The sequence below is a fragment of the Camelina sativa genome, chromosome 17, assembly GCF_030686135.1.
Source record: "Camelina sativa cultivar CO46 ecotype springtype chromosome 17, ASM3068613v1".
NCBI lineage: Eukaryota > Viridiplantae > Streptophyta > Magnoliopsida > Brassicales > Brassicaceae > Camelina > Camelina sativa.
In genome coordinates, this window is record NC_141896.1 from 12,768,405 (window position 1) to 12,795,112 (window position 26,708).

General features: G+C 38.9%; 2 protein-coding genes, 1 long non-coding RNA gene, 1 other non-coding gene and 2 pseudogenes across 10 annotated transcripts; 3 read left to right on the forward strand and 3 right to left on the reverse strand.

The window, feature by feature from the left end:
- The first annotated feature begins 1,944 nt into the window (after window positions 1–1,944).
- LOC104757752 (putative S-adenosylmethionine carrier 2, chloroplastic) lies at window positions 1,945–4,663 on the forward strand. Of its 5 annotated transcripts, none has more exons than XR_015587528.1 (12): window positions 1,945–2,079; window positions 2,157–2,224; window positions 2,492–2,593; window positions 2,717–2,799; window positions 2,896–2,972; window positions 3,073–3,163; window positions 3,383–3,436; window positions 3,518–3,613; window positions 3,749–3,838; window positions 3,921–4,039; window positions 4,161–4,241; window positions 4,340–4,663. XR_015587528.1 is itself a non-coding variant. In XM_019238767.2 (12 exons), the coding sequence occupies exons 2-12, from the start codon at window positions 2,164–2,166 to the stop codon at window positions 4,451–4,453; spliced, it is 963 nt and encodes a 320-aa protein (XP_019094312.1). In that variant the 5' UTR covers window positions 1,945–2,079; window positions 2,157–2,163; the 3' UTR covers window positions 4,454–4,663. The 5 variants fall into 5 exon arrangements, 2 of the variants coding, with proteins under 2 accessions (XP_019094312.1, XP_019094315.1); XR_015587529.1 differs by having other exon boundaries at window positions 3,518–3,606; XR_015587530.1 differs by having other exon boundaries at window positions 3,518–3,606; window positions 3,926–4,039.
- Window positions 3,686–4,277, reverse strand: LOC109129842 (uncharacterized). The gene is made up of 2 exons (XR_002036146.2): window positions 4,138–4,277; window positions 3,686–4,006 (listed from the first exon to the last, which is right to left on the reverse strand). It is a non-coding gene; the product is annotated as an uncharacterized LOC109129842 (long non-coding RNA).
- A 125-nt stretch (window positions 4,664–4,788) lies between the features above and the next one.
- On the forward strand, window positions 4,789–7,719 carry LOC147923613 (tryptophan aminotransferase-related protein 4-like; annotated as a pseudogene). The gene is made up of 8 exons (XR_015587527.1): window positions 4,789–5,216; window positions 5,318–5,619; window positions 5,697–5,995; window positions 6,073–6,353; window positions 6,439–6,613; window positions 6,827–6,910; window positions 6,996–7,198; window positions 7,315–7,719. The product of XR_015587527.1 is annotated as a tryptophan aminotransferase-related protein 4-like (transcript).
- Window positions 6,688–11,127, reverse strand: LOC104759671 (putative LRR receptor-like serine/threonine-protein kinase At4g29180 pseudogene; annotated as a pseudogene). Its single transcript, XR_015587465.1, has 5 exons — window positions 10,729–11,127; window positions 10,521–10,644; window positions 8,539–10,440; window positions 7,834–8,371; window positions 6,688–7,670 (listed from the first exon to the last, which is right to left on the reverse strand). The product of XR_015587465.1 is annotated as a putative LRR receptor-like serine/threonine-protein kinase At4g29180 pseudogene (transcript).
- LOC147923614 (Ankyrin-repeat containing protein) lies at window positions 7,917–8,212 on the reverse strand. Its single transcript, XM_087497042.1, is given in 2 exon segments — window positions 7,917–8,182; window positions 8,185–8,212. Coding segments are annotated over 2 exon segments (294 nt in total).
- A 9,874-nt stretch (window positions 11,128–21,001) lies between the features above and the next one.
- Window positions 21,002–21,108, forward strand: LOC147923615 (small nucleolar RNA R71). The gene has a single exon (XR_015587840.1). It is a non-coding gene; the product is annotated as a small nucleolar RNA R71 (small nucleolar RNA).
- The last annotated feature ends 5,600 nt before the right edge of the window (window positions 21,109–26,708 follow it).

The following is a 26,708-nucleotide window of genomic DNA, read 5'->3' on the forward strand; positions in this document are numbered from 1 at the left end:
ATTATCAAAAAATTTAGTAAATACGTATAAAATTATTGTATATAGAATATTCCTCATTTCAAAGTTTAAAGCAATTAAAATAATTTAAAAATATTAAAATTTTACCAAAAACATTTTTTCTTGAAAGATAAATATATTAGTTGGAGGAATGAATGTAAAAATTATTCGGTAGGAGTTACATTTGAGTTAAATGGAGTTAAATGCCTTTAAAAGTGGGTTAGTTATAAATAAATATTTTAATTTATTTTTGACTTAAAAGAAAAGGAATACCAAGTGGCTCAATCAAAATTTTAAACTTACACTTTTTGATTGTTTTGTTGATATAAACTCAACATTCACACATGATATTCCAAATTGAAAATATTACTTTTGAAGTGACAAACTAAATTAGTTTTTTTTAAAAAATTATATGAACTTCAATCTAAAATTTTTTTAAAACCCCAAGAATAACTTCAATCCTTTTGTTCTTTTTTTTGTTTTTCACTCATCAATTAAATTTATAGTGCTAGATTTCATACTAATGGTTTCATCTTTAGAGGATTTAGTTAAATGGTATTTTAATAATTATATTATTTCTATATTTCACTTTTATCATTTTGCTTAAATCTAGAAAATCAATTTTTTTTTATAATTAAGTTCTTTTTGTTTTCAAAAACCTCAAATCTTAAGTAATATAAATATTATATTGATCTTTACATATTTATCTATTGGATCACAAAATAAAATAGACTTTACAAAATAAAATAGACTTTATAAATGATTAATTATATTGATCATTCTAAATTATTAAAAATGATACATGAATATGTGAGATAACCAGAGTACATAAGAAAATTAGAGATAGATCTTTTCAACTTCATGACCTTATTGTGTGGTGAATATTGTAAGAGTATGAAAAATAATGACTTATAAGATGCTAATCTAAAATAGATAATGAAGATAAACTTTTTAAAACAGATTCTCAAATAAACTTGATTTTTTGTCCAAACCAACATATGTGAATTTAAATTTAGCTATGAAAATTTTAAAAATAAATATGAATAGATTAGAAAGGCAAGAAATATAAAAGAAATATTTTATTTTTATATAAATAAAATAAAAATTGTAAACAATGTTAATTATATATAATATTTTCTAAATTAAATATAGAATCAAACTCTTACAACACATATTAGATATAACAACATTTGATATTGGTGGGAGAGGAGGAGAAAATGATTACTTATAAGATGATAATCCAAATTAGATAATGGAGATGAATCTTTAAATATAAAAACAATGTCAAATATACATATCATGTAGTCTCTAAAATTAAAATTTAGCATTAAAATTTTACAATGATATTTCATTTGGTTTTTTGTAACACATACAACAAAAATAAGAAATTGAAAACATAAAAAAAAAAAATGATTTGAGATATTGTGGAAAAGAATGAGAGAATGTGAAAATGAGAAAGTAAAAAATGCAAATATGAGAGAATGAGACAATGCTTATTTATATGATAAGAATTGATGGAAGTTACATTTAGAATTATTGGAGTTGTAAATATTATTTATTGTGTTTGAATAAAATTGAATGGTGGAATATGATTAATGCATAATTTATTTTATTTTCAGTTATAATTTTATTTTAATGTATGAATTAAATGTATTGTGTTAATTGGATCTTAAATATTATTTAAAGCAATTAAACAATTAGAAAGCAAATAAAAAAACAAAAAAAACTATAAAGTATTAAAAGAAAATCAACCAATAAGGAGAGACCAAAACCTTACTCTTTTATGTATAATAAGATTTTGTAAAAGATTTGTATTAAAAAAAAAACACATTTCTTACCTTAATTAACTTTCGAATATTTGGTGATATGATATCTTTTTTTTTTACATAATTTAATATATCTAAAAATTATCTAAAACACCCAAAAAATTGGTTTGACCGGTCGAACCGGTCAGTCCGGTTCGGTTTGAATAGTAAGTTCTTTTTAGATGCAAGGTTTACGACGAAAAGCTCTGGATTTTGTTGATCTACCCTCGCTTTACACTCTCACACTTGGTTTTAGATCTTCGTCTTCTAATCTAGCGTATGATTTTTTAATCTGCTTCTCAATATGTGATCTTCTTCTTCAGCTTCATTTTGAATCTTTTGTTTCTTCTAAAGGTTTTAGATGGACGGTGACACTGTTCCCAGTGGCGTAGATCAATCTCGGACAGCTATGCCTGGTACTGGTATAAGTTTCTCCCTTTTAAATCAACCATTGTTCCAATAAATCTCCCACTCTATGATCAATTTGGTTACGTTTAGTGTTAAAAAGGTTGGATTTTTTTGGAGACATTGTTGTTTTTGAAGTTTCTTCATAAAACCCTTATTTGTAGTTGTGGTTATCAACACAACATTGCATCCAAAAAAAAAGATTGAAATTTGATATCTTTCTTCTCTAAAGCGAATCAATTTCATAGCAATATATTGATTGGTCATGTTTATGTTACTTGTAGAGACGTTGGCATTCAAGAGTCCTATGAAGAAACAGTTCAATAGTTGTAGTTCAATCTGTGTTAGACAAGATGATCCAGGCCATTTCTTGCGTGTTCTTTATGGTATGGTTGCAGAACACATCTTCACGTGTCTGTGTTTTTATTGATATAGCCAGGCGCTTTTTTCTTCAACACATCTTGAATTGAATGATTGTATATAGAGTAAGAGTTAGATGTTGTTTGCAGAGTCTTTGATAACAGGAGGGCTAGCTGGTGTTGTGGTGGAAGCTGCTTTATACCCAATTGATACAATCAAAACTCGAGTGCAGGTAGTTTCTCCTTAACTTAGTTTGTGTTATGATCCAACATAAGCAAACCGATGCTTGACTTACAGCGACTAACTATAGTGGTTTGACATGTTTTAGGCAGCTCGGGATGGGGGAAAGATAATATGGAAGGGACTATATTCTGGTCTTGGTGGAAACCTTGTTGGTGTCTTACCGTAAGTATGTAGTCAAAAATTGATGAATGAAAAGAAATGCATACACTTTGAAATTGTGATTTATTGCTTTAGATGAACAATGTTTCTTTTTTATGTGTAGTGCTTCGGCTCTATTTTTCGGTGTATATGAACCAACCAAACAGAAGCTTCTGAAGGTTTTACCCGAGAATCTTAGTGCGGTTGCACATTTGGTATGTGTTATTTCCCTGATTTTGATTTTAAGTGTTTGTTCGTCTGCTAGACAATTTCCCTTCAAAGTTTCTTATATCTTGGTAGAGAGAAAATGAATACATTAGTCTTGCTACCATTTGGTTTTGAAACTTACTGATTTGAAGCAGAAGACCTTAGAATCTAGCTATGCTATGTTAGAAAATGATATATGTCTTAGCGAGTTATGTAAACTCAATCAGGCTGCAGGTGCTTTAGGAGGTGCTGTTTCATCTATCGTTCGGGTACCGACAGAAGTAAGTCTCTTCCTTCTTGTTTCTCTGCTTATTCTTGTGTCTTGGCTATAAAAATGTATAGCCTAATGGAAATATCAACAGGTTGTCAAACAGCGAATGCAAACTGGTCAATTTGCTTCGGCCCCTGATGCTGTTCGCCTTATTATAGCCAAGGAGGGCTTTGGAGGCATGTATGCGGTATATCTGTTACTTCTTGATATATTATTCTAGCGTTTTACTATTTACGACGTAGCTCAAACCATCACATTGTTTAAGATGAACAGACAATAAAATCACCATGAATGTTCCAATCATATGTTCCTAAACATGCAGGGTTATGGATCCTTTTTATTGCGAGATTTGCCTTTTGACGCACTCCAGTTTTGTGTTTATGAGCAGTTACGGATTGGATACAAGTTGGCTGTAAGTTTTTGTTGCTACAATGATAAATAAAACAACATCTGTTTTTGCAGACTAATGACAATGAGATATCCATATTGTTTAGAACAGGCAAGGAGAGATCTAAATGATCCAGAGAATGCAATGCTTGGTGCTTTTGCTGGTGCTGTCACTGGTGTTTTGACCACTCCTCTTGATGTGATCAAAACCAGATTAATGGTTCAGGTAAGTCAAAACGATGAGTACACAAAATACCGAAAGAACATGTTCTTCTTAGATTCATTTCACAGGATAATAAGAATCTCCAGTAAGATAGTACTGACCTTTTCGTTTTGAATTTTGGCAGGGTGCAGGAACTCGGTATAAAGGAGTTGCAGACTGCGTTAAGACAATAATAAGAGAAGAAGGGTCGTCAGCTTTGTGGAAGGTGAAACCAAGATTCTGCTCTTTACCATTCTATTTTAGGAATACATAGTTTCTCATGTTTGTGCAAAGTTGTTGAATAGTTTGAGAATTTGTGTATAGGGAATGGGTCCAAGGGTATTGTGGATAGGTATTGGAGGTTCAATATTCTTCGGTGTTTTGGAAAAGACAAAGCAGATTCTTTCAGAGAGAAGCCAAAAGAGTCACAATTCTTAAACAGTTAGATTCTACTTGTGTTGTCAGTAGTCTACATCATTCTTGTCTTTTGATGTTTTGATGAATATGAAGTATTTAGATTCTTTACGTATCTTTGCTAGATTCTCTAATTTTTTCTCTCCTAGAAAAATTGTCGTCCTCTTTTGTTAAATCAACTTCAACATGTTAGTTTTATTTTAAGTCAAATCTAAAACTGGCTACTTACTGAAACTTCAACTTTGTGTGGACGTTATAAGGTTACGTATACTATGTCATCGTCATTATCTCTTAATCTCTCAATTTCTGCACAATTTAATTATAATCCACAATTATTTAACAACTGTTTTGATTCATTTGTAATATATAGTATATTGTTACATTGAATCCTTTTTATTGATTCCCCTCCCCCCTATTATACTTGTAGCCTGAAATAGTTGTGATATTTAATATATGAGCATACAAACAGTTTGAAGTATAAGTTTTTGCAGGTTTAAGTAAAGATGATGCTGAAGAAGCTACTTCTTACGGTGTCAATCATCTTGAATATCGTATTTATCATTCATATTCTTTATTATAGTTCAACCACATGGAATCCAACGTGGACCAATAAAGCTGCGGTCGAAGCTGAAACTGCAGCCTCTGTTTCATGCTCAGGACACGGGAGAGCTTACGTGGATGGTCTTGGTGTCCTTGATGGCCAGAAACCTCCTTGTGAGTGCAACAATTGCTACACAGGCAAAGATTGCTCCGTTCTTCTCAAAGATTGCCCTGTCGATGCTGACTCGTATGCAAAACTTTTCATCTCATCTTCATTTTGATCCATTATGACCAAACTAAATTGTAAAATTATGTATTGAATTTGTTGTTTTTTTAATTTATTTGAAGAGGAGACCCTTTGTTCTTGGAGCCTTTCTGGATGCGACAAGCCGAGAGCAGTGCAGTTTTGGTCTCGGGATGGCACAGGATGAGTTATAATTATCAAGATGGGACACATGTGTCTCGAGAGCTCGAAAAGGTCATTAGAAAACTGCATAGTGTAGTGGGAAACGCTGTTACAGATGACAGATTTTGTAATCTTTGGATGTGGATCCACACAATTGCTTGCAGCAGCTGTCCATGCCTTGTCTTTGACAAACTCATCAGTATCATCACCTGCAAGGCTTCTGACTTCTATTCCATACTACACTGTAAGTAAGCCGGCCTTAACCTCTTCCTAAAACTTGAAGTTTTTTGAATTCTTAGTCTAATCTGTCTGTGTATGCAGATGTACAAGGCCCAAGCAGAGTTCTTTGATTCAGCACATCTCAGGTTTGAAGGAGATGCGTCTGCGTGGAAGCAGAGCGAGCATAATGATAATATCACACAAGTTATAGAGGTAGTGACATCTCCGAATAATCCAGATGGGAAGCTGAAAAGAGCGGTTCTTGATGGTCCTAATGTAAAAACAGTTCATGATTATGCTTACTACTGGCCTTATTTCTCACCTATTACACATCCAGTTGATGGAGATTTGAGCCTGTTTAGTCTCTCCAAGACTACTGGTCATGCCGGCTCAAGATTCGGGTGATTGAGAAACTTTTGCTTTCCTAGCAGTCTAAACAAAGCTTTAGACTGTACTCACAAGGTTTTTGTTGATGCAGGTGGGGATTGGTAAAGGACAAAGCTGTTTATGAAAAAATGAAAAGATATATAAGTTTAACTAGTATCGGTGTTTCAAGAGATACACAGCTTCATGTCCTGAAGTTGCTCAAAGTAATAGTTGGCGATGGAGGCGATGAGATATTCCATTTTGGCTATGGAACTTTGAAGAAAAGATGGGAGACACTGAACAAGATCTTCTCCATGTCCACCCGTTTCTCGCTCCAGACAATCAAACCTGAGTATTGCAACTATTTCAAGAAAGTCAGAGACTTTACTCCTTGTAAGTTTTTTCTTGTAATGCAAGACAGACTTTTGGTTTGGTGCTATTTAAACTTATAATTATGTGTTTGTTTTTCATTTGAAAGCTTATGCATGGGTGAAGTGTGAGAGACCAGAAGACACAAACTGCTATGAGATTTTCAGAGCGGCGAAGATAACAGGACGCAATGGCAAAGTGTTTGGATCGGAGGAAAGGTTTGTGAGATTGAGTCTCATCAGATCACAGGACGACTTTGATCAGCTTATTGCTATGTTGAACAAGTTAGTCTCCCAGGAAACTGTTCCATCTGAAAACTTCAGTGTATTTTAGGCCTCTTTAATTAAAAAGCCTAGGGTAAACCAATAAACCATATGTGCATTTTATTTCTTGGTTTAAATTCGTAATCCAAACCCCAATTACAAGAATGATACAAGAACAAGCAAAGTTGTACAAGAAACCTAAATAAAAGACGCAAGTTTTTCTTAAAAATGTAGGTATTACCAGACTTCAAACCATTGGTCAGTAGAAGTAATAGCCGTCAGTACTAGCGGCTACCCAGTCAGAGGCAAAACTTATGGGTATGTTTGTCAGAGAAGAAAACATATCTATAACAAATATCAATATATTGATATATGCCCTCTTCCTCAACCAGTGTCTGATCAGTTTATAGGTCATAAACGCAAACAGACCTCCCAGCATCGCGGTAGAGATAGAAAGAACGGTTGTGAACAACCATTTTGTTCCTTCTATATGTGGTATGATTATAGAAGCTGCAGAAACATAAGCGAGTGCCATGGATGCCACAGCCACCCAAAGCATCCTATGTGTTAGCTTTAAGAAGTTCATGAGTGGTCTCGTCCTGTAAGGTATAATGCTTACGAGAAGAATTACGATACATAGGGATGTGAACAATGCGATGTTGTTGCTTATGGAAAAGATTTTGAAGGCTTTCGTTGTTCCCACAATCGATTTTCCTTTGTAGGGTCCTCCTTGATAGACACCACCAGGAGTATTTATGCCGCAGGTGAAGGCAACCGAGGCAATCAAAACTGCAACTATTGTGATTGTGTTCCTTGCGTTCTGTAATGCTTCTGCATGCATCTTACGTTCCTTGTTTGTAGGTAATCCATAGGTATCAAACATCTGCATCTTGTTATGATTCCCTTGTTGATGATTTGGGTCACTAAGGCTTCGAAATTGTTTTGCATCAAACCTGAGCCAGCCGGATATCTTACTATAATCTTCATCATTGGCGTTGATAAGATCAACCGCTTCCAAACCTCTAATGTTTTTGGTGGAGAGATCTATTGTTGTTTCATAAGTGATGTAGACTATGACCTGTGTGATTACATTCAATTAAGAAAATACTAATTAATATTAGAAAACATATGAATGATTGGATCTGCTTTGAATCATTAGAAGATGGTGGCTATGATCGATGCCTAATGTATCATTTACTCTAATTTGAATGATCATAGGGAACGAAGGGGACGAATCTTACCAAAACAAGTAGTGCCAAGATGCATTTCCCTTTTTGGTAAGTTTAGTCGACTCCGCTCTGTATATTTAAAGCCTAAATGTCTATTATGCTTCCATGCGGAAATTAAGACAGTAAGGACTCACGGAATAGCAGCTGGACATGACCGCAATGTGTAGTACAGTGTTGCCGTATCTATCCACCTGGTGGAAAAGCATGTTTCTATCAGGACTCTCTGCCATGAAATAGAACGCTGGCGTATTCTTGTGTTCCGCAGCTAGATGAAAAACGGTTTCTTTTGCTGGTGTTAGGATATCGAAAGATCTTGGAGCCTTATCCGAAAATTCCTTCAAAATTGGAACTGAGCATTTCATGGCCGCCAAATGCAAAGGTGTGAAACCATCTTTGTTGACCCTCTCTCAAAGGCTTATATCAATCTCTAGCAGCATTTTTGTGACCTCGAGGTTGTTGGCATTGCACGCATAATGCAACGGGGTGGACAATTCTCAATCTACATTCCAAGCTAGTTTTGGGAACTGTTGTAACATCATCCTTGCGACATCTGATCATCGGTCCACCCACACACACACACTCGAGTCATATGAACACATGCGGATTTTTTTATATATATTAGCTAGCTACTAGCCTACTAATAGTTTCAGTGATCAAGTTTAAAACCCTTTATTCACATGTTTCCATGAACATATATATATATATATATAAAGTTACCTTTTCCTCTCTTCTGGTGCAGACACCTCATCCACTTTTCTTAAATATTTTGATGGATTTTCGGATTTCATTAGCCCAAAGTTTCCAAAGTTTCCAAGCCCAAACCATTTTCCCAATCCTATCGACTAAACCTATTAATGTCTCTCCTCCGCGCTGTTAAGGACGACACTCCACCTTCACCGGTTTCTCCCTTCCTTAACTATCGATCCATGCCGTTTCACCATTTGATGCGAATTCAATTCTTCCAATCCTCTACACTTTCACTCATCTTCCATGTCTTCCATAACAATTGCAAAGGTTTCGTTCGTAACTGCTAATTTTGTTCTTCGATCTTCTCTGATTTAATGGACAGTCCACTACTTCTTCCTTAAATTGTCGCAAGTCCTTCTCTTATATAAACAATCTCTTGCTATAGTCATTTCCTCAACTTACACTTGGCCTTACGCTTCTCTTCTTACAAATATGAACTCCGCTTTCGCTGACCTCAAAGCTGGTCGACTTGACCAACAAATCGTAGGTAGGATTCTCCGTTTCTGGCCTGCTCGAAAGGTAAAGTTACCTTTTCCTCTCTTCTGGTGCACCCACCTCATCCACTTTTCTTAAATATTTTGATGGATTTTCGGATTTTATTAGCCCAAAGTTTCCAAAGTTTCCAGGCCCAAACCATTTTCCCAATCCTATCGACTAAACCTATTAATGCCTCTCCTCCGTGCTGTCAAGGACGACGCTCCACCTTCACCGGTTTCTCCCCTCCTTAACTATCGATCCATGCCGTTTCACCATTTGATGCGAATTCAATTCTTCCAATCCTCTACACTTTCACTCATCTTCCATGTCTACCATAACAATTGCAACGGTTTCGTTCGTAACTGCTAATTTTGTTCTTTGATCTTCTCTGATTTAATGGACAGTCCACTACTTCTTCCTTAAATTGTCGCAAGTCCTTCTCTTATATAAACAATCTCTTGCTATAGTCATTTCCTCAACTTACACTTGGCCTTACGCTTCTCTTCTTACAAATATGAACTCCGCTTTCGCTCACCTCAAAGCTGGTCGACTTGACCAACAAATCATAGGTAGGATTCTCCGTTTCTGCCCTGCTCGAAAGGTAAAGTTACCTTTTCCTCTCTTCTGGTGCAGCCACCTCATCCACTTTTCTTAAATATTTTGATGGATTTTTCGGATTTCATTAGCCCAAAGTTTCCAAAGTTTCCAGGCCCAAACCATTTTCCCAATCCTATCGACTAAAACCTATTAATGCCTCTCTTCCGCGCTGTCAAGGACGACGCTCCACCTTCACCGGTTTCTCCCCTTTTTAACTATCGATCCATGCCGTTTCACCATTTGATGCGAATTCAATTCTTCCAATCCTCTACACTTTCACTCATCTTCCATGTCTTCCATAACAATTGCAACGGTTTCGTTCGTAACTGCTAATTTTGTTCTTCGATCTTCTCTGATTTAATGGACAGTCCATACTTCTTCCTTAAATTATCGCAAGTCCTTCTCTTATATAAAAAATCTCTTGCTATAGTCATTTCCTCAACTTACATTTGGCCTTACGCTTCTCTTCTTACAAATATGAACTCCGCTTTCGCTGACCTCAAAGCTGGTCGACTTGACCAACAAATCGTAGGTAGGATTCTCCGTTTCTGGCCTGCTCGAAAGGTTGAAAAAGGTGGACAACTCATGGGTGTTGATTTCCTTCTTATTGACAAAAAGGTTCCCTCAAACCCCATTCTCCTCATAATCCACTAGGTGTTAACAACTAAACCAGGTTTGGTTTGTAGTTAAGCTCTGAGAAATCAATGATGTCAAAACTAAAACCAACCTTGAGCAGAGTCTATGGCTATTTTGAGTCTCATTTCCTAGCTAAGATCCTCTGCATTCTCACCTGCATGTCTGTAGACATAACACCGGTGACAGTGAGCTCATAGGAATCACCAATTGGTAACAGAGAAATAGAGAGAGATGAAGATTACTTGAAAGATAAGCTTGCAAGTTGCCGTTGGCCATGTACTCGTTGATGAGAGCCATACTGCGATCATCGCAATATCCAACAAAGGAAGCTAAGTTGCGGTGATACACTATCAAAAGAAGCTCTGCCTGCAAACGTTTTGCATTTGCACAACCATAAAACAACATTTTCCAAAATAAGTAATCATGGTTTTTTGGTGTTCTTTAGATTACCTCGACTTGGAATTGGTTAGAAGCCCTGGATGATGATGATGATTCTTTAGGTTTTCCCGGTGAAGAATCGTTGATCATCTTTACAACAATTTTAGTCCCATCTTCAAGGGAACCGAGGTACACAATACCAAACCCTCCTTTACCAATCACTTTATTGAAGTTGTTTGTAATGCTAGAGAGCTCATTATATGTGAACCTTCTCTTCCCTGAAGGTAGGAGTGGTCCTGATGAATAGATACCTGACAGTAAACATTTCTCAGCAAAATTCTCTGACTTCAAATCTATTAACCATGAAGTAAAAAATTTCAACCATTTTGTCTTCGCCTTAGTATGATCCATATGATAACCATGAGCATAATGAGAATGATTACTGATGTCTACAGCTATGGGCACGACCATGTTGTTTTTCTTTTTGTCTTGACATGAACGGGAGCTGCAAAGGTTTTGGTCATCCACACTGGAAAACAGAGGAAATCACGAGATCAATAGAGAGTGGTTGTGATTCAGTAACTTTTCTGTAAAAATCTAGATGTTACCTGAGCGCAAGTAGACCGGCCTTTAGTTTTTTCATAAGAGAACTTGGGATAAACCTGGTAAAATTATTTCCTTTCAAATTCCTTTGCAACAAAAAAAAAAAAAAAAAAAAAAAATTAAATAATTGGTTGATGTCAACCTTTAAAACATTGCCGGCTGGAAGAGTCGTCTAAGCTGTTATATATATATTTTTGTATATTTAAGTTTGTTTCATCCCCTTCCAAGAAGCATCCGTGAAAAGTCCACCCGTTGAGACGTACAAATAGAACAGTTAAAAACATGAAAATGCACCCGTAGAGAAGATGACAATCTTATATAATACAAAAAGTTTTTTTCAATTTTTGCTAAATAGATGACATTTGGCGTATTATCTATCTAACACCTGTATTTTTTGTTGTTATTTAGATCTAATTAACTAAATTCATTTGTACTTTAGACTTGAGGCCCATAAAATAAAGAAAAAAACTTTTAACATTTCTTTTTTCGCTTCTTTTTTAATAAAAACCAGTTGTAGGCCTCTTCTGATCTAAAGCCATCATTTATCAGTTTATGGTTTTATCCTAGAAAAAACTGATTATAATTTATTATGAAATTATAAATATGAGTTTCAATATTATGTATGATTTAGGAACAAAATGATTCTAAATTATGTATAAAATTTATTTATGGGTTTCAATTTTATAAATGATTCATGAGCAAGAAATGATCCCCACGTGGGATGTTTATGTGTTCTCAAATTCTCTTATAAATTCATACATTTTTTTGGCTCAAATTTTAAATTATGAGTTTCCATTTATGTTTAGTTTATGGCCTTTAATCTTATATAATCTAATGGTGGGATGTTTTTCGTAAGTAATTTGATAATTGCTTACTCATTTATTTCCCATTAAATCTTACCAATTTCTTTTCCATTAAAGTAAAATTCATTCTCTTTTTCGTAAAATTAGAATTCAATTCCTAATTTGATGCAACACATCTTATGGTTCGAAGTCATCACCGACTTGGGTTCTTGGGCTTTATTGAGTCGGTGATTAGGTGTCGGTTTTGTTTTAAATTTCCTTTAATTATTATGTCCGAGAAAGGATAGTAATGAATCCTATTCTCGAAGGATGTTTAGTTTTTAACCTAATTTCTTTGCTTTATAAATAGGTCCTAAGAAAGTTTTTGTTATTCAGTGTTTGCAGTTTTGAGAAAGTAAAAAAAAAAAACAAAAAGAGGCAATCTTAATTGCCCAAAAAAAGCTTGTATACAAGCCGTGAGAGGAGGACTCTCGAAACCCTGTTGATTTTGAACCCTATCGAGTTCGAAATCAACTTTCTTCTATCCCAAGTTACTTCATCTTCTTCCTTTTGCTCTGTTTCACATTCACAAAACAGAGTCCCTTTGTACGTTTACTTCCGCTCTACACTATTTGGTATCAGAATTATTCTTTCCTAGTAATTTGACGTCGTTGAAACAAGTATTTATGTTGTGTGGGTGAATGATGGTGGATGTATGCAATGATGATATATGAATGGAATGATGGATGGGTGTTTCAATTCCCCTTATGCTATTGCAGTACAAGAGGTATCAATCCTAAATGAGTGTTTGTGAACAGATAAGATGTGCATATGAATCTAAGTTAAGACAAATGTAATGATTGTTTGTCACTAACAATCCTAAGATGGAAATGTAAAGATGCAGAAAGTAAACTACAAGAACCAAGAACTAAATGCAAATGAAACTGAATGATTGAAACTGTAATGAAGCAAGAACAGAAATAGAAACTACTACTAATGAACTAATGCAAGACAATTAATGAACTGAAGACTAAATGTATGCAACTGGAATGAAACAGGAATGAAACAAGACAATCACAAATCATAAACACAAGTTCTGGGGATGAACTCGAGCAAGCACTCGACCGAGTGTAGGTCGAGTGGGAGGTCGAGCTGGTTTAATCCGGAAAACAGAGCAACACAACAAAAACAGAGCAATACTAAAACCAATCAAACAACAAGCAAGCTACAAGATTAAGACTTTAAAATCAATAAACAAAGAAGGTTCCTGAGGATGGATTCATGGGAAGAACTAATCATTGTGGTTATCTAACTTGGTCAACAAATCTCAAGCAAACTTTGAGCTAACCTCTAGACATATAAATCTAAGACAAGTTTCTCCCACTCTCATGGTCAAGAAACAATCAAACCTATGCAATTCTAGACTTGTTCTCACACAGTAAAGAATCTACACAAGCAGGCATTAAGCAATACATCTCAAACCAAACAAGACCTCTAATCTCTTAGCAAGCCTAATGGTAAGCTCTAGATCTAGCCTTATCTATGCTTCTTAAACATTGGTGTGATGCTAAGGAGCTTGAAATCAGATCCTAACCTCTCAGTTCAAGATCAGCCTTAAGAACATCTAGCCTAGAAGAGATCTACAACAATCAAGCTTGACCAAATCACATAAACCACAAGATCAATCCTTCCTAACCCATCCTCAAGATCCTAAGAAGACTACTCACAACAAGACATGATGAAATAAATCAAAAACCCAGAAAATATTGAAACTTGCATTATTAGAAAGATAAAACTGAGATCTTCAATATTAATCAAAGGATGAAACTCAAATTCTCAATATTAAGAAAGTTATTGAACCAACAATATTGAAGAATCTAAGAGTTTTTCTTAAACAAGTACAAAATCTAATAAAATGCAAAAGGAATAATGCTAAAAAAGGTAAAAACTAGGTTTCTGGAAAATATCTAAAAAGCTGGACACTTTGGTGGCTGCAGGTACAATGTCTTATATAGTGGGGAAGTGGAAGCCCTAAAAATAGAAAAAGTCAAAGCAGTCAACGGCTCGGTCAACTCGACCTGTGCTCGGTCGAGCTAGGGGTCGAGCTGGCTTCTCACATGCAATCTCCACTCGGTCGAGTCCTCCTCAGCACACGGTCGAGTGTCTGGTCGAGTGTGCGGTCGAGTTGGACTCTGGACCTTGGTTCTTCAGCCTTAACTCCCTTGTTTCCTCCTCAAGATTGCTTCACATCTCTTCTCCATTGCTTCCATGCTCCTTGAGCTCCAAAATCACCTGTTTATGCATGAAAAGATGCAAATGCAATGCAACTAAGCCCTAATGCATGATTAGTGCTAAAGCTACACAATAATGGCCTAAATGGATAGAAAAAGATGCAAAAGATGTGAATAAACTAAGGGAAAACAAGGTAAAATATATGAACATCAACACCCCCAAACTTAGTCTTTGCTTGCCCTCAAGCAAATAATCAAAGACATAAGAAGGTAAGTGAGGTTTGAAAGTGGAATCTCAGCTCCTTAAGCTTGCAAATAGACCATCTAGAATCAATGTCCAAGTTACTAATACTATGATGCAAGTTGAATGAGCTGGAATTTAAAGACTTTAGACAAGCATATCACAACCTTTATTGATTTGAGCCTTAGTTATCCACATGCATTCAAATCAACCATTTCCTTTAACATTCATTAAACAAGAACATGAATCAACTCTATGCAATGCTTAAACTCATTTGGCTTGGTAATAAAGGGTTTTGAGACAATGATGGTCTCTTTTTAGAGTAGGGTTTGCCAATATCAAGGTTCTCTCATGAAAATGGATTGAGCTTTAGAAGAATGCTAAAGGTAAGAACACCTAAACTCATACAAGAATAAAACCTTGTCTACCCAAAGGTACCCAAAGTGTTTATCCTAGCAATCTAAACCCAAATGATCCTAGTGCTACCCTTTGCTTCTTCTTTTCTCTTTAACCCTTTTCTCTTTTGGTTTTCAAGTCTTAGGAGATGTTTCTTATTTGATCTTTCTAGTGGAATGGGGGATTCATTCTTATTGCCATGGTTCTCTTTTCTTCTTATTCTTAAGAGATATAAGCATTTTGCTAAACTTTTTTTTTCTTTCTTTTCTTTTTCTTAACTAGAACCATCTTAATCAACACTTTACTTCCCATCCTTTCACTAGACTTTGCTTAAACACAATCTCCTCTTAAAGACTCTACCCTTTTTCTTTCTCTTTTCTTTCTTTTCTTTTCAAAACAGCCAAGTCCCAAACCCAACAAGTGAACCACCTAGTCCTATCTAGTTTGAAAAATGCAAACTAGAACTACACAAGGTCTTACTCTTGCAGTTCAAACCTAATACTTTCTACCAAGCTCAATCCCAAAAATAGGCCTCACACACTCAAGAATCAACAAGGCTTGAAAGAAGGTTTGGTTTAGGGGTAGGGGAACTGATCTTAATGATTTAATCAGCTACTTGGATCAACAAGAGTGGTAAAAAGGAGAAAGATGATCCAAGTATGTATATGGTATCCATGAGTTTAAAGCAATGCACTTATTGATAATTAAAAGTCAATATTAGGTTCTTATAAATAGGAAATGGTTTCAAATCACAACATGCTTCAATTTAGACCAAATGCAATGCAAAAATTCAAGCTTGGTTCAACCTTATGCTTCCTACTACTCAACTAGCATCAAAGTACTAATAACTTGGGCATTGATCCTAGTCTAGTGAATAGGCTAGCTAACAAGGAAATACTCATCATAGATCCCTAATGCAAATATTATACAATTCTACATGAAACATGCTAAATAAGATCCTAATATGCAATGCAAACTACATGAACACTCTTTTTTTTATGAAGATTTTTTCAAAAAATTTCAAATTTTTATGGTTTTTCTATGCCTTAGATGCTAATGCAAGTGCTAACATGATGATGATAAAAATTTGAAATAAGAACACAAAACACAACATCAACTGCTATCTCAAACCCTCCCCCAAACTTAAATCACACAGTCCCTTGTGTGAAAAAGTTGTGAGAGGATTCAAGATTTAAACACAACACAAAACACAATATGAAATGCAATGGTATAAACAATGGTAAGGTGATAGTGGTACCTTAGGGATTGTGGAAGAAGTTGTCCACATCCATCTGCATGCTGTCATAGGAGTAGTTGGGGTCAGGCTGGTGGCTTGGAGAAGGACTTTTGGGCAGCTCGATGATGCCAATCGACCTTGACTCGGTCGAGTACGTGTCCGAGTGGGTTGGTCGAGCTGGACTGCGAGTGTCCAAATGATGGGCTTGCTGCTGGCAGAACTGCTGGTAGAGAGCTGGATCTATGTAGTATTGAGGTGGGATGGGAGGGTATAATGGATAACCTGGATAAGCAGCTGGAGGTGGGAGGCCATAGGGTGATCTGGGAAGGTGCTCGTCCGAGTGCATCGGAAGTGCTCGGTCGAGTGGGTGCTCGAGTGACCCGGTCGAGTGCCTCGAAAACTGATGTTCGCGGGTACTTGAGCTCCTCTTCCTCAGATTTGGCTCATACATTGAAGCCCTAGCTGGTTCCACAGGATTCGCAACCCTTGAAAGTGCTCTAGTTGAGCTACTTCTCCTCAAAGGGCTTGAATGTTAGCTAGGAGATGAGTTTCCACTCTTCAGCTCAGCAATCTCCTTCTTCAAGCCTTTGATAGACTTAGCCATGCTGGTCACTTTCTTCTTCAGCTTATCAAATCTCTTTCCATGCCACTTACCCCATTTTTGCAAAAGAGTTAACCTCTTGGCATTCTCCCTCACTCCTCTACTATCTCTTGGGTTGGGCTCATAATCTTCAAAGTAGAACTGCTCCTCTCCATCAGCTACTTGTGCATTCCTAGCTTCCTCAACTCTATGTTGAATCACTCCATCAAACCAATGCTCCTCAGCTGGCCAAAAATCAATGTTGGCTCCTTCTTGAATGGTGGTGAGCTCTTGGTTAGGCAATATGAATTGCTTTTTCCTAAGTGTTGGAAGCTCAAAGTTGAATATGTGGTAGAAGTGAGTAGAAGTGAGGTAGCTTGAGTCAATCCATCTTGGTGAGACACTTTCTCCTCTAAGTTGAACTCTAGCAGCTTGTAGGATTGGAGTGATGATGCCTCCAATGGTAAGTGCTCCTCTTGACCCTTTGGTCTCCAACTTTCCTACCCAACTTCTCAATTGGGTCATGTGGTCAATGAGCACCATTCCTAGGTCAGTCTCCACTGTGCTCCCAAGGATGATGGTACCATTCCTTGCTTGAAAGATCACTCCATTAAGAGCCAAGTTAATCATCTTTAGCTCTCCCTCATTGATGTTCCCAGTTTCCTTCCTTGCAAAGAATGTATTTGCAAGGGCTTTGTGGAAGTACCTTAGGACTGGGCTTCTTATCCTAGAGCTCTTGGAGTTGGAGGATGAGTAGTACTTGTCATCTCCAATGGTTTCCCACACAGCATACAACTCATCTCTTGGAACCATCAAACTCCTATTGCTCCCAACCTCAAAACCAAACACATTTGCTACCTCTTTCATTGAAAGCTCATGCTTCTTCCCTTTGATAGTGAAAGAGATGTGACCAGCTCCATGTTCAGCAGTCTTCCTTGCATATGTGTGCAGCTTGACAGTAGCTAGGAACTCACAGCTTTCCTCCTTGTAGCCTTCCATGCACAGCCCCATGAACTTGGTGAGATTGCTCTTCTCAAAGAGGTATTCCACATCCTCATCAATGGCAAGCTTCTCCATGGTCTCCTTGTGAGGATACCTAGTTCCCAAGAACTCCATCCTCATGAAAGCATCATAAATCTGCCTCTTTGACAGCCCACAAGACTCAGCTTCTCCATCATCCATCAATTCTTCTTCTTCACTCTCCTCCTCACTTTCACTTTCAATCTCTTCTTGCTCAACTTCAACAGCTGGCCTCTTCCCTTTGGCCTTGTGTCTCCTCATAAACTCATTGAGAGTAGGCTCTCTTTCCTCCTCACTCTCAGTCCTTTCAGGATCTTCCTCAACAGAGTCTCTCCTTGGATACGGCATCTGGCTCGACCGACTGCTCGACCCGGCACTCGGTCGAGTGGTCGATCGAGTGGTACGTCGAGTGACTCTCCCAGCTTCACCTCTTGATTCAAGGTCAGCATCACGACGTTCCATGGAGCTTGCAGCGGTTCGGTGAGACTTCTTGGTGATCTTGGAAGACATTTTCAAAAGAAACTGAAGAGAATAAACTCAAAGCTCAAAGTTAATAGGTTAGTGACCCAAAAACTTGAAAGAACAAAGCTTGAGCAAGAGATGAACTTTGAGAGAGATTTCAAAGCTTGAATTTAAGTGTTTTGAGCAAATGAGAGAATGTGAGAGGTTCAAGATCGTGCAAGGGCTATATAAAGAAGCCAAGGGGACAAGGAGACAAGGGTGGAGCGTCCATACCATTCAAATTTCAATTGGGAATCTTTGACTTGCTTTTGGCTGTAGCTCGACCCCACACTCGACCAACACGTGGTCGAGCTCCTTGACCAATTTTGAAATTTCAAAAATTTTCTCCTTGTTCTTCCCTCCACTCGATCGTCCTAACGGTTTGAAGATGAAATGGGCTTTAATTCATACCCAGCTCGGCCGAGTACCTCTCGTGGACTGGTTGAGTGGGCCTGCGAGTCTTCTTCTCCAAGTCCACAACTCTCCTTAACCAACTACATTCTCACCTAAAGCTTGTCCAACAAAAAACATAAAAGAAAACACATCAAAACTACTAAGAATTTAAACCATATTTACAAAGGATACCTTAGGGACTTCCTCCCTAGTAAGCTTGTTTAAAATCACTAAGCTTGACTTTGGTTTTCTTCTTAACTTTGGTTTAGATACCAAGGAGGTGATGAAATCCTCCCTGGAACCTCTTGGTCACTGTGAAGTTGATCCTTAATCACCTCACCCTTAGCACTCAAACCATATTTCTTCTTAAATTTGGGCCTAGGTCTTGCTTTCCTCAAAGACCTCTTGTTCAGCTTGACTTTGAGATCCTCAACCATACTAGACAGCTCTTGGACTGACCTCTTAAGTTCCTCAACAGAATCCTCTTGAAGTGGGAGCTCAGCCTTAGGATATCCTTCATCCTTGAAAACCTCATGATCAACTTTCTCCTTGATAGTGAAGGGTTGATCATCAATGGTAGGCAGGTTGGTTGGGTTATAGATGTTAAACTTCATGACTGTATCCTCAGCAATGTTCAAGGTCACAAGACCTTCCCTAACATCTATTACTGCTCCAACAGTGGCTAAAAATGGCCTCCCTAACAAGATTGGATCTTCAGGCTCCTTGTCCATCTCTATGACCACAAAATCAGTGTGAACCCTTGCCTTCCCTATCTTGAGTGGGACATTCTCCAACCTTCCAACTACCTCTCTATTTGTCCCATCAGCTAGGCACACATAGAGTTTAGTGGATTTGAAATCAGTTCTCCCAAGCTTTTGAGCTAAGGAGTATGGCATCACACTTGTTGAAGCTCCCAAATCACAAAGGCATTGATTGTAGTGGAGGTAACTGATTGTGCAAGGCAAGTAGAATGGCCCTGGGTCCTTAAGCTTAAGTGGGATGATCACTCCTCCAAGATTCTCAAGATCCTTCTCATCTTGAGCTTGAGCCTTCTTTACTGATAAATCAAGCAAGAAATCTCTATAGAGAGGGTATGGTTTATACTGTTCCAAAGCAGGTCCTCTCTCCTCTTCTTGGTAGGCAAGGATGATCTCTTGAATAGCCATCGCTTCTTCCTTTTTCTCAACCAAAGCTTCTTCCCTCAAAACCCTTTCTTCCTCATGTTGCTTAGCCAACATCTCCTTTTTCTCAATGATTTCCCTTAACTCCTTGATCCTCTGTGCTTTGAAACGCCCAGGGAATGGCAGTGGAGGCTTGTAAGCAGGAGGAATGTACTTAGCAGGCTTGACAGCTTCGGAGTCCCCAGCTCGATCGACCACTCGAGCATGCACTCGAGCATGCACTCGGTCGAGTGACTGCTCGAGCTCCTGGTCGAGTTCTCCTGCGAGTTCCTGTTGCTTTGCACAGATGTCACTTGGGGCTTCAGTAACTAATGAATTCCCCCAAACTTGGACTTCACTGTCCTCAGTGACTTCTTCCTTTTGAAATTGAATGGCTTTGGCTGAAAACTCCCTTGGATTTTGAACAGCTTTTCCAGGGAGTTGGTTGGGTTTTGGAGCTGAAGTAGATGCTATGTTACCCTCCATATACTTCACTCTTGAATTAAGACCCTCAAACTTCATATTCAGATCATTGTACTGTGATGTTAACCTTTGATTCAACTCAGCAAACTGCTTGGCTTCCTCAATCTTTCCTTGTGTTTGCCCAATCAACAATTGTTGCATCATAGCTCTTAAGTCTTGTTCTTGGCCTTGGTTAGTCTGAAACCCTGGTGGGGGACACAACTGAGGCTGGAACACTTGGTGTTGTTGTTTGGGGATGTAGGTTTGTTGCTGTTGAGGCTGTTGAGGTGGATAGACTTGGTCTTGAGGATTAGCCACATTGGTACTCCTATAAGATAGGTTGTTGTTCTTGAAACCTCCTTGGTTGTAGCCTTTGAATCGTCCTTGATTCTGCATGTAGCACAACTCAGCAAATTCAGTCTCCCCCTCTTGAACCTTTGCTTCTTCTCCACCAATGAAATGAATAGTCTTGGACTGGCTAAGAAGAATCTTGTCAAGTTTCTCATTGACCATCTTCAAGTCCTTCTTATACTTGTCCTCTTGATCAGTGGAGGAGCTCCTTATGGTCCTATCATAGTCCTCATTATAGTTGCCATCTGACTGAGCAAGATTCTCAACTAATTCCCAGCCTTCTTCCACATTCTTGTTGAGGAAGTTGCCATTAGAAGCTGTGTCAAGCAACATCCTTATCTTTGGAAGCACTCCTCTATACAAGGTACTCAAGAGTGACTCATTGCTGAAACCATGATGAGGACATTGAGTCTGATATCCTTTGAATCTCTCCCATGCCTCACAAAAGGTCTCATTACTTCTTTGAGCAAATCCAGAGATGTCATTCCTCAGCCTTGCTGTCCTAGCATTGGAGAAGAATTTGGCTAAGAAAGCCTTCTTGCATGCATCCCAAGTAGTGATTGCACCAGTGGGGAGAGTCTTTTCCCATAAATGAGCCTTGTCCCCAAGTGAGAAAGGGAACAACCTCAGCTTAAAACCATCCTCACTTACACCATTGATCCTTGTAAGGCTGCATATTCTATCAAACTCATCAAGGTGATCAAGTGGATCCTCCATTGGCAATCCATGAAATTTGTTGGCTTGAATCATGGAGATTAAGCCACTCTTGATCTCAAAGTTGTTGTTGGCAACAGTTGGAGGCACAATTCCAGCCCTTTGGTTGTGAGTGTTGGGTGCATCTCCAGCACCAATGTTCCTTGGTCTCTGAACCTGATCTTGATGATCCATAGCTACTATAACCTCTTGTTGTTCCTGAACAAATCTCCTTTGCTTAGTTCCCAAACCCTTTGTCACCTTGTGGATGTTGTCAATGTGCTTGAGAAGATGGTCTTTTCCTTTAGACCTTGTGTGCATCAACAAACTCAAACGATTTTTCCTAGGCACACGACTGAGCACAGGCTCTTGTTGGTGATCAAGTCGACTGGAAACTGATGGTTATAGAGATCCGGCGTCTGGCTCGAGCAGGTGCTCGATCACTACTCGGTCGAGTGGTGGTCGAGTTGATGGTCGAGTGGTACCTGAAATGGAACTTCAACCCAGAAACAGAAGATTCAAGTGTATAAACGAACTTAATCTTAGACTAATATAGATCCTAAATGTCACAAAAACACACTCAAATGGGCAACGGCGCCAAATTGAAACAAGTATTTATGTTGTGTGGGTGAATGATGGTGGATGTATGCAATGATGATATATGAATGGAATGATGGATGGGTGTTTCAATTCCCCTTATGCTATTGCAGTACAAGAGGTATCAATCCTAAATGAGTGTTTGTGAACAGATAAGATGTGCATATGAATCTAAGTTAAGACAAATGTAATGATTGTTTGTCACTAACAATCCTAAGATGGAAATGTAAAGATGCAGAAAGTAAACTACAAGAACCAAGAACTAAATGCAAATGAAACTGAATGATTGAAACTGTAATGAAGCAAGAACAGAAATAGAAACTACTACTAATGAACTAATGCAAGACAATTAATGAACTGAAGACTAAATGTATGCAACTGGAATGAAACAGGAATGAAACAAGACAATCACAAATCATAAACACAAGTTCTGGGGATGAACTCGAGCAAGCACTCGACCGAGTGTAGGTCGAGTGGGAGGTCGAGCTGGTTTAATCCGGAAAACAGAGCAACACAACAAAAACAGAGCAATACTAAAACCAATCAAACAACAAGCAAGCTACAAGATTAAGACTTTAAAATCAATAAACAAAGAAGGTTCCTGAGGATGGATTCATGGGAAGAACTAATCATTGTGGTTATCTAACTTGGTCAACAAATCTCAAGCAAACTTTGAGCTAACCTCTAGACATATAAATCTAAGACAAGTTTCTCCCACTCTCATGGTCAAGAAACAATCAAACCTATGCAATTCTAGACTTGTTCTCACACAGTAAAGAATCTACACAAGCAGGCATTAAGCAATACATCTCAAACCAAACAAGACCTCTAATCTCTTAGCAAGCCTAATGGTAAGCTCTAGATCTAGCCTTATCTATGCTTCTTAAACATTGGTGTGATGCTAAGGAGCTTGAAATCAGATCCTAACCTCTCAGTTCAAGATCAGCCTTAAGAACATCTAGCCTAGAAGAGATCTACAACAATCAAGCTTGACCAAATCACATAAACCACAAGATCAATCCTTCCTAACCCATCCTCAAGATCCTAAGAAGACTACTCACAACAAGACATGATGAAACAAATCAAAAACCCAGAAAATATTGAAACTTGCATTATTAGAAAGATAAAACTGAGATTTTCAATATTAATCAAAGGATGAAACTCAAATTCTCAATATTAAGAAAGTTATTGAACCAACAATATTGAAGAATCTAAGAGTTTTTCTTAAACAAGTACAAAATCTAATAAAATGCAAAAGGAATAATGCTAAAAAGGTAAAAACTAGGTTTCTGGAAAATATCTAAAAAGCTGGACACTTTGGTGGCTGCAGGTACAAGGTCTTATATAGTGGGGAAGTGGAAGCCCTAAAAATAGAAAAAGTCAAAGCAGTCAACGGCTCGGTCAACTCGACCTGTGCTCGGTCGAGCTAGGGGTTGAGCTGGCTTCTCACATGCAATCTCCACTCGGTCGAGTCCTCCTCAGCACACGGTCGAGTGTCTGGTCGAGTGTGCGGTCGAGTTGGACTCTAGACCTTGGTTCTTCAGCCTTAACTCCCTTGTTTCCTCCTCAAGATTGCTTCACATCTCTTCTCCATTGCTTCCATGCTCCTTGAGTTCCAAAATCACCTGTTTATGCATGAAAAGATGCAAATGCAATGCAACTAAGCCCTAATGCATGATTAGTGCTAAAGCTACACAATAATGGCCTAAATGGATAGAAAAAGATGCAAAAGATGTGAATAAACTAAGGGAAAACAAGGTAAAATATATGAACATCAGTCGTCTTTGAAACAACCCTTCTCCTTTTTTTTTTTTTTTTTTACATATAATTCGCTAGTGGTCCCATACCCACTAACATTCTAGCAACAATCAACAACCGCAGATAACCAAAGAAAACATTCCATTAATCCAATAAAATTCCAACATAAATAAACCAATAACCAATAATGCAATAAACCAAACCAACAGTGAATAGCAGAGTTCCAACATCCTACAATGTTGCTATCAACCTAATTCTAGCAACCTAACAATAGCTAGACCACAGTCAATCAACCTCTAGAACATCCTCCTCCTCATCGCCTTTGATTCCACGATCACACTTTTCCTTTACCTTTGATTCCACGATCACACTTTTCCTTTACCTGCACACCACAAACAACAATTGAGATGCGTAAGTATTATCATAAATACTTAGTGAGGCCGTCCTCCCATCTACTGGGTTATACACACAAGCATATGAGACCCTCAGGTTCAAGTAAACAAACATACACACAACAATACATCAAACCAGGAAAACAAGTCTCGGTTAGAATAGTGTCGACCGATGCTACATCGGTGCCGACCGATGCTACATCGGTGCCGACCGATGCTACATCGGTGCCGACCGATGCTACATCGGTGCCGACCGATGCTACATCGGTGCCGACCGATGCTACATCGGTGCCGACCGATGCTACATCGGTGACGACCGATGCTACATCGGTGCCGACCGATGCTACAGGGACTGGTGTCGACCGATGTTGGAAGGTGCCGATCGATGCTACTCAATATGGTGCCGACCGATGCCACATGGTGTCGATCGATGCCTCTTCTACAGACACGATCTGCGTGAAAACGAGCAACGAACTCCTACTCCAATCAACACGATTTCGACCCCAAACACATCCAAACACCTCGGAAATCACTGGGAAACACAAATACAACTAACCCAAGCAAGCAAACACCACAAAAGACAAGAAAACAGACAAAACAAGAGAGATCTCATGCTTAGATCAACCATGGTCAAGCACTCACCTCAAATACAGAAGGAAAGGTTGAAAAAACGGTAGAGCAACTCCTTAGGAAGCTTCTCCTTCGTTCCCAGCAACAGAAACCTCAAGAATAGCCAGCAATCTCACCAAATCTCTCTTAGGAATCTCAAGAACACACTTTTCTCCTTTTTTCTCTCAAAAACACAAACGGCGACAGAAGAAAAGAGACTAAACCCTTGTTTTTTCGATTCCCCCTTTAAATACCCGGTTAAACCACTAACCAAACCAACCAAACCGAAAATCGCGAATTAAAACAAATCGGTCGAACCCAGAAATTAGTGGTATCGATCGATGCCACCAGGGTGTCGATCGACACTCCTACCAAAACTACAAACTCTAGTTCGCGGATGTTACAATTCTCCCCCACCAATAAGGATTCGTCCCCGAATCCCGCAACACCGTCCATCCGACAAGGACCTCCGTGCCACAATCAACACGGCCCGCATGTCCTCCGACGGACCGAACACCATCAGCCAAGGTTTCCCGTGCAACTGTCGCAACAGCCCGCACACCTCCGACTGAACCATGAGGTCTCCCTCTAGCCAATATACTCGCATCATACACTATTTGCTCACAACTCAGTGCTTCCCCTGTCCGTGGTCGCAACCAACGAATCATGTCGGCTCACTATCAGGCCAACCGCCTTAAGCTACGGCATCCAGGAAGTCACTCACACACGCTCCCCCCGCTCTCGGGTCGCAACCCTCGAGACATACCGGCTCACTGCCGAGCCTCGGCTCACAGCTACGGTATCCAGGGAGTCTCAAATATCCCGCTCTTGGGTCGTCACCCTAAAGCGCGCTCTCGGATCGTCATCCGAAGCCTCATGCCACTCCCACTCTCTGGCCACAAAGTCCATCGAGCTATCGGTATCACATGAGTTGGGCCCACACGGCCTTTTGCAAAACAAACTAATGCCAACGAGTATCTCCCGGCTAGATCTACCTCAACACTTTCCACAAAAATTCCCTTTTAAGAAAATTTCTATTTCTGGAAACCTTCCTTTTGTGGAAACTTTCTATTTATGGAAACTTCCAAAAATAGAAACCGAGCTATTTCTCTTCTTCCCTTGACAACAACAGTCAACATAAAGAAAAATACTCATCTTATTAATCTCAAAAATGTCATAATCGTTACAACCTCAACGAAAATACAATAGAAAAAATAAGATACAACAATCCAATTCATCAACCCGCATCCCGAGCACCACCTCATCTTGGTACTTAGTCGCACAACCAACCACCCCTAAGCGACCAAGTATCAAGAGAGATGGGCTGGAATACTCCGTACCCGCTCCAGCCACGGACTACAACTCGAACCCGGCTAGACAAACTCAAATCGCGGCCTGCTTCTCAAACCACTTCTTAAACCTTGCCTTCATCCTCGCCTCAGGCTCCCAAGTCTGCTCCTCTACTCCATCACAGTCCCACAGGACTCTCATCAAAGGAATCTTCCGAAGTTCTTTGACTCTCCTCCCGAGTATCCTCAACGGCCTCGCCTCCAACGTCATGTTGGGCTGAAGATCCTCGGGAATCTTAGGCAACAACCGGTCACCCTCGTGAAGACACTTCCTCAGCATCGACACATGAAATACCTTGTGGAACGCACGCATAACCTCAGGCAACTCCAGCCGGTATGCCACTGGTCCCACCCGCTCAACCACTCTGAACGGACCCATGTACCTCGGACTCAACTTAGTCTCTGTCAATGACCTGTTCGGACCCTGCAACATGGCCATCTTGAGATACACTCTATCACCAACCTGAAACTCAAGATCCTTTCTCCTCTTATCAGCATAGCTCTTCTGCCGATCCTGGGCCTCCCTCATGTTCAGCCTCAGAACCCGAATCTTCTCCGAGGTCTCCTGAACAAAATCCGCACCATATATGCTCCTCTCCCCCACCTGAGTCCAACATAACGGTGTATGACACGGCCTCCCATACAAAGCCTCATAAGGAGCCATCCCAATACTAGCCTGGTAGCTGTTGTTGTAAGC